The 8359-nt window shown below is 34.5% G+C and overlaps 1 protein-coding gene across 2 annotated transcripts in view; it reads right to left on the reverse strand.

Moving 5' to 3' along the window:
• Positions 1-1928: 1928 nt before the first annotated feature.
• The window catches only part of LOC139512778 (ras suppressor protein 1-like), a 20121-nt gene continuing 13690 nt past the window's right edge, over positions 1929-8359 (reverse strand). For both annotated transcript variants that reach the window (XM_071300679.1, XM_071300680.1), the window contains exon 8: positions 1929-3922. In XM_071300679.1, coding sequence (XP_071156780.1) covers positions 3838-3922 — 85 coding nt within the window. In that variant the 3' untranslated portion in view covers positions 1929-3837. The remainder of the gene's footprint in view (positions 3923-8359) is intronic.

The following is an 8359-nucleotide window of genomic DNA, read 5'->3' on the forward strand; positions in this document are numbered from 1 at the left end:
TATAGTTTCTGAGAAGCATACCACAAATAATTAACATTGACACAGTGAAAATGATATCAAGGTCAGATGAAATATGCCACTCAGACATGTACACCTTACACCAATATAGTTGAACTGCTGCTTATAGTATCCAAGGAACAGATTTGGTCATCAGATTTAACATTGATTGCCGATCCATGAAACCAGCTTAGGTGGACCCTATTTGATGGAGATGTAAACCCTGCAAGGATTCCGTTGAGCAAATATTACTTTTACCCATTGTTATTGAGAAATCACATTACAAAAAACTATAGTTTTTTATCCAGTCTTACCATGAAAATGAGGCCAATGGACATATAATAGAAACTTTGTAACGTAAGGTATCTACATACAAGTTATAAAGCATTCAGGTCATCTACCTCCTGAAGTATAAAGCTGTATAAACATTCTCTTTTCACAGGAGAGACAAATATGTTGAAGATTCAACAAATAAATTTGTATCAACTTAAATTGTACATGTATCATTCCTTTTAATTATTTTTTTTTGGCCACATAACAATGTACTAATTGTATACTTGACATTCAATACAGAAACTTTAAAAAAAATAATCATTCTCCCTCTCTACATGAAACATACTGTTTCTTTGGTCTTGAACCAGCACTTGTTTGTAGGGCCTGGGTTTAGATTGTCAGTCCAGTTAAACCAGTCTTGAACAAAACTATTTGATTCTTCTCTGATAAGCATTGGCATTTAGAAGTAAGAGCAAAGATGGGTTAGTGAAGAGTCCAAATAATGTCTTTCTATACTTTGATGTTTATATCTTGATGGGTTAGTGAAGAGTCCAAATAATGTCTTCCTACACTTTGATGTTTATATCTTGTGAACTTAAAAAGTTGGTCTTGCTTGACAGTCCTGTACACAGCAAATTTATGTATATTACATTACCATGCTTTTGTCCCGATATGCTTGTAATATTTATATCCCCACTCAGAAAAGTGGGGGCCCTGGGGGATAATACTTTGTCTCCTCCATTGGTTCCATTATGGTGGTTATTAACACTACAGGGAGATAACTTTGTAAAAATCAGCTGAACATTTTTATCATGTTCTATTGTTAAGGAAATATTTTAATCTTCTCACTACATCTATCAAAATTAGTATTTGACAAACTGTTATAAATTCAATGAAATTTCCCGATAAAATGTGTGGTTCAAATTTTTTGAAATTTAACATATTTGACAAATGATAAGGTAAATATTTTGTCAAAATTTAATAAAAATTAAACGAGCTAAAGTTGTTTGGTACCACCTTGTTATATAACATAGTTACATGCATAAACAGAACACCTGTCTTGTCTGAATATTATCTTCAGCTTGTAAGGGGTTTGGTTTAAACTGTATAGGCTATACAAAAATAAAGATAACACAGTCAGATCACAAATTTATACAGGTCAAATTGCAAAAGAAAAGTAACTACATGTGACTGTTTTGTCACTATGAAATAAGTGGGTTTAATAAACAATAGTTGATAAAGTTAGGAATAGAGGCTTTACAAAAATGTAAAATTACCTAGGGTTAAATGAACTAAGGGGTGGGGGTCAGATGACAACTGCCAGATAGACATTTACACTTGACCACCATTCTATACACCAAATATAGTTGACATATTGCTTACAGTATCTGAGAAACACACCAAAACACAAATAACTAACTTTGACAAATGGAACAGTAAAATAATACCAAGGTCAGATGAAATATGCCAGTAAGACATGTACACCTTACACCAATATAGTTGAACTGCTGCTTATAGTATCAAAGAAACGAATTTAATCATCAGATTTAACATTGATTGCAGATCAATGAAACCAGGTCAGGTGGACCCTGTTTGATGGAGATGTAAACCCATCAACTCTTCATCATCCCTGTATGTGTGTTAGTAATTAATAGGAATCTTAATATATCACATTTTATTTATCATATCAAAATACATACAAGCATTAAATAATTTGTATCAATATTTTCTACTTCAATATACATAAAATATATTCAGACATGCAGTACAATTCCTATCAGTATAATAAGCTAGGCAAAGAAATAAAAAAACAAAACAACAACGCTAAGTTTTATGAATTAGAGCATTTATCTGAGAGTTGAATGAAAGTGATAGTTACAGGACTGTCAGGAAAATATCTACAATACTGTCTCTGGATACACCAATAAGTTTTCTTGTAAGAGTTCTAATAATATGCCTATCAGAAATTTGGAAATATTGCAATGGCTGAGTATATCAAAATTACACTGTCTTTTTATAACAAATGAGCTGCTAACTTCAAATATCTGAAGGATCCTGCTATTTAATAGATTTACAGTTAATTTGTGTACAAATATAGTAAAAAAAAATTAATCTATTCATAATCTTTCAGCATCTGCATATAAAAAACAACCTATTCTAATTAAATATGCATTATCTCTGTCATCCATCAAAGAGTAAACATTTTATAAATATTTTTGTTTCTGAAATATTTCTTCAGGTTAACATTTGTAGATCAACAGTGGCAATTACTATTCATTAACTTGCTATAACAGTAAAATGTTTGATGCAAAGTGAAATAATTCACACTATAAAAGCATCCAAACAACTTTTTTGAATATCACTACACATGTTAGGTGAACTTGACTTGTACCTAACACCATGAATATTAAATATGAAAGTAATAATATTCTTATGAATCTGTAAGGGACGGGTGAATTGCCCCAAATTTTGTATTTTTCAAGTATAAATTGAACTAAAATTATATGCCTTCATACAAAAAAAGGAAACATCATATATTCTTCATTTATAGAAGAAGGGGGGGGGGGGACAATAAAGCTTGTTTTTGGCACTAGCAAATAAAATTTACATGGTTTCCTTTATTTTTTGTTAATAAAAGTTCATGACATACATGTATACTAACTAGTCTTACTACATGTATATTCCTTTCTTAACTTTGATGTTAGAGAATCAAAAAGCAAAAGTTATATAGCTGTATTTGATGCTGCTATATATAAATATTTCATACAATAATATAAAAATAATGCTAAAAGCTCATTTCTTATATGTATTTAGCAATGGTATACAAAACAACAATAAATATTAACAAAGAGATAGCACCATATGATATGAATAATACAAAATTTTATTTAAGGATCTAGATCCTTTGTAAATTTTGCTTAAAAATGTTTTATTAAGTTTATCTTTGGCCCCAAAACTGGCCAACCTTTTAAAAATATCTCTAAAAAAAGAGCTTCACACAAATTCTGTTTATTGGTTTCTACAATAAATTGTGTAATTCTGAGCAACATTAACAACTTTTTTATTACACTTTTCAAAACAAATTCTTTCTTTGTGTCTTTTTAAATTGGTTTAATATTTGGGCATTATAACATGTGGTCCTTTTCTAATGCTCATCTACATATGATATTGTCTCTATAGATTGTTTTCTGCAAAATATCATGGTTTCAGATATTTGAGACTAACTCCTATAAACACAATCAAACTAAGGTTCAAAAACATCCTATATACAGTGGCTGAGTAATATTTAAAAATTGAAACATACATCTAATGTAATTATATTTATATAACAAATGAATTACATAGCCCAGCATAGGAAGTATGAAACTTTGTCTACTACACCTTTTTTCCCTAGTTGTTAGCAGTATGACCAAGGTGTTTAAACTTAAAGGTTAATGCTACAGATTGATATTTAAACACAATATAATTATGGTATTATTATGTCTAACTGTTCATCATATCAAAATATCTTAAAATGACTAAATGCAAATGGCAGTGTGAGTATTTAGGTAACAGTCCTGTATACATCTAAGTTGAGCGACTAATTTTCTTTGATTTATCAGCTGTTTTTGGTGGAGGTGCTGCATCAGCTGCTATGTGTCGTCCATACAAACTGTAAATAAACAAAAACATATTAAAACCTGGCTGATTTTTTGATACTATATTAGATATGAATAGATTGTATATGGTTCATTAAACAGATGTTTTTTTTCTTCCTCATCTCATTGAAGAATGTTAATTTTATTTTAGAATTGAATGCTTCTTTTTGTAGATTCATTGGGGGGTAAAAGCATTGACCGAAGATCATTTCGCATGAAGTGCTATGATCATGAAAACACGATCACTATCAAGTTTTTCTTTTATTTACTTGTACTCTTTATTGGGGAAACGTGTGTCATCATGTATGTTACAATTCATGCAATTCATTTTGAAATGAAGAATGACATGAGATTGCTGTTAGCCAATCAAAATAACGTATAATGATGAAACATACATCTAATGTAATTATTTAATATCTAAAATTTCACACAAACAAGATAATTCATTGTAATGGTATGGTACCAGGAAAAAGATGGTGATTAAAGGTGAATATTGATGAAGCAAAATAAACAAGGAAATGAATAAAGTATGTTATATTTGCTAGACAATGGATCAAATATTATTTTGAGACTAAAAGTTGCCACCCACAGTCTTGATCAACCAAAACTATGATTTCAAGATGGACAGAGCTCTGGTGTTCTACAACCAAATTTTTGGACAACAATTTGATAATCACTACAAAGTTGTCTAGAAAGTTCTCAATAAGGTATCCACAATTATAAGTTAATTTATTGTCTATAGTAATACTTACTATCTGTATGTATCAGATCTGATGTAATCAAACACATGTGACACACCCAGCTGGTACTGCTCAGCTATTGGTGTTACCCAGGGGTTATTGTCTATAGTTATACTTACTATCTGTATGTATCAGATCTGATGTAATCAAACACATGTGACACACCCAGCTGGTACTGCTCAGCTATTGGTGTTACCCAGGGGTTATTGTCTATAGTTATACTTACTATCTGTATGTATCAGATCTGATGTAATCAAACACATGTGACACACCCAGCTGGTACTGCTCAGCTATTGGTGTTACCCAGGGGTTATTGTCTATAGTTATACTTACTATCTGTATGTATCAGATCTGATGTAATCAAACACATGTGACACACCCAGCTGGTACTGCTCAGCTATTGGTGTTACCCAGGGGTTATTGTCTATAGTAATACTTACTATCTGTATGTATCAGATCTGATGTAATCAAACACATGTGACACACCCAGCTGGTACTGCTCAGCTATTGGTGTTACCCAGGGGTTATTGTCTATAGTAATACTTACTATCTGTATGTATCAGATCTGATGTAATCAAACACATGTGACACACCCAGCTGGTACTGCTCAGCTATTGGTGTTACCCAGGGGTTATTGTCTATAGTAATACTTACTATCTGTATGTATCAGATCTGATGTAATCAAACACATGTGACACACCCAGCTGGTACTGTTCAGCTATTGGTGTTACCCAGGGGTTATTGTCTATAGTAATACTTACTATCTGTATGTATCAGATCTGATGTAATCAAACACATGTGACACACCCAGCTGGTACTGCTCAGCTATTGGTGTTACCCAGGGGTTATTGTCTATAGTTATACTTACTATCTGTATGTATCAGATCTGATGTAATCAAACACATGTGACACACCCAGCTGGTACTGCTCAGCTATTGGTGTTACCCAGGGGTTATTGTCTATAGTAATACTTACTATCTGTATGTATCAGATCTGATGTAATCAAACACATGTGACACACCCAGCTGGTACTGCTCAGCTATTGGTGTTACCCAGGGGTTATTGTCTATAGTAATACTTACTATCTGTATGTATCAGATCTGATGTAATCAAACACATGTGACACACCCAGCTGGTACTGCTCAGCTATTGGTGTTACCCAGGGGTTATTGTCTATAGTAATACTTACTATCTGTATGTATCAGATCTGATGTAATCAAACACATGTGACACACCCAGCTGGTACTGCTCAGCTATTGGTGTTACCCAGGGGTTATTGTCTATAGTTATACTTACTATCTGTATGTATCAGATCTGATGTAATCAAACACATGTGACACACCCAGCTGGTACTGCTCAGCTATTGGTGTTACCCAGGGGTTATTGTCTATAGTAATACTTACTATCTGTATGTATCAGATCTGATGTAATCAAACACATGTGACACACCCAGCTGGTACTGCTCAGCTATTGGTGTTACCCAGGGGTTATTGTCTATAGTTATACTTACTATCTGTATGTATCAGATCTGATGTAATCAAACACATGTGACACACCCAGCTGGTACTGCTCAGCTATTGGTGTTACCCAGGGGTTATTGTCTATAGTTATACTTACTATCTGTATGTATCAGATCTGATGTAATCAAACACATGTGACACACCCAGCTGGTACTGCTCAGCTATTGGTGTTACCCAGGGGTTATTGTCTATAGTTATACTTACTATCTGTATGTATCAGATCTGATGTAATCAAACACATGTGACACACCCAGCTGGTACTGCTCAGCTATTGGTGTTACCCAGGGGTTATTGTCTATAGTTATACTTACTATCTGTATGTATCAGATCTGATGTAATCAAACACATGTGACACACCCAGCTGGTACTGCTCAGCTATTGGTGTTACCCAGGGGTTATTGTCTATAGTAATACTTACTATCTGTATGTATCAGATCTGATGTAATCAAACACATGTGACACACCCAGCTGGTACTGCTCAGCTATTGGTGTTACCCAGGGGTTATTGTCTATAGTAATACTTACTATCTGTATGTATCAGATCTGATGTAATCAAACACATGTGACACACCCAGCTGGTACTGCTCAGCTATTGGTGTTACCCAGGGGTTATTGTCTATAGTAATACTTACTATCTGTATGTATCAGATCTGATGTAATCAAACACATGTGACACACCCAGCTGGTACTGCTCAGCTATTGGTGTTACCCAGGGGTTATTGTCTATAGTTATACTTACTATCTGTATGTATCAGATCTGATGTAATCAAACACATGTGACACACCCAGCTGGTACTGCTCAGCTATTGGTGTTACCCAGGGGTTATTGTCTATAGTAATACTTACTATCTGTATGTATCAGATCTGATGTAATCAAACACATGTGACACACCCAGCTGGTACTGCTCAGCTATTGGTGTTACCCAGGGGTTATTGTCTATAGTAATACTTACTATCTGTATGTATCAGATCTGATGTAATCAAACACATGTGACACACCCAGCTGGTACTGCTCAGCTATTGGTGTTACCCAGGGGTTATTGTCTATAGTAATACTTACTATCTGTATGTATCAGATCTGATGTAATCAAACACATGTGACACACCCAGCTGGTACTGCTCAGCTATTGGTGTTACCCAGGGGTTATTGTCTATAGTAATACTTACTATCTGTATGTATCAGATCTGATGTAATCAAACACATGTGACACACCCAGCTGGTACTGCTCAGCTATTGGTGTTACCCAGGGGTTATTGTCTATAGTAATACTTACTATCTGTATGTATCAGATCTGATGTAATCAAACACATGTGACACACCCAGCTGGTACTGCTCAGCTATTGGTGTTACCCAGGGGTTATTGTCTATAGTAATACTTACTATCTGTATGTATCAGATCTGATGTAATCAAACACATGTGACACACCCAGCTGGTACTGCTCAGCTATTGGTGTTACCCAGGGGTTATTGTCTATAGTAATACTTACTATCTGTATGTATCAGATCTGATGTAATCAAACACATGTGACACACCCAGCTGGTACTGCTCAGCTATTGGTGTTACCCAGGGGTTATTGTCTATAGTTATACTTACTATCTGTATGTATCAGATCTGATGTAATCAAACACATGTGACACACCCAGCTGGTACTGCTCAGCTATTGGTGTTACCCAGGGGTTATTGTCTATAGTTATACTTACTATCTGTATGTATCAGATCTGATGTAATCAAACACATGTGACACACCCAGCTGGTACTGCTCAGCTATTGGTGTTACCCAGGGGTTATTGTCTATAGTTATACTTACTATCTGTATGTATCAGATCTGATGTAATCAAACACATGTGACACACCCAGCTGGTACTGCTCAGCTATTGGTGTTACCCAGGGGTTATTGTCTATAGTAATACTTACTATCTGTATGTATCAGATCTGATGTAATCAAACACATGTGACACACCCAGCTGGTACTGCTCAGCTATTGGTGTTACCCAGGGGTTATTGTCTATAGTAATACTTACTATCTGTATGTATCAGATCTGATGTAATCAAACACATGTGACACACCCAGCTGGTACTGCTCAGCTATTGGTGTTACCCAGGGGTTATTGTCTATAGTAATACTTACTATCTGTATGTATCAGATCTGATGTAATCAAACACATGTGACACACCCAGCTGGTACTGCT

The sequence above is a fragment of the Mytilus edulis genome, chromosome 2 (genome assembly GCF_963676685.1).
Source record: "Mytilus edulis chromosome 2, xbMytEdul2.2, whole genome shotgun sequence".
NCBI classification, from domain to species: Eukaryota; Metazoa; Mollusca; class Bivalvia; order Mytilida; family Mytilidae; genus Mytilus; species Mytilus edulis.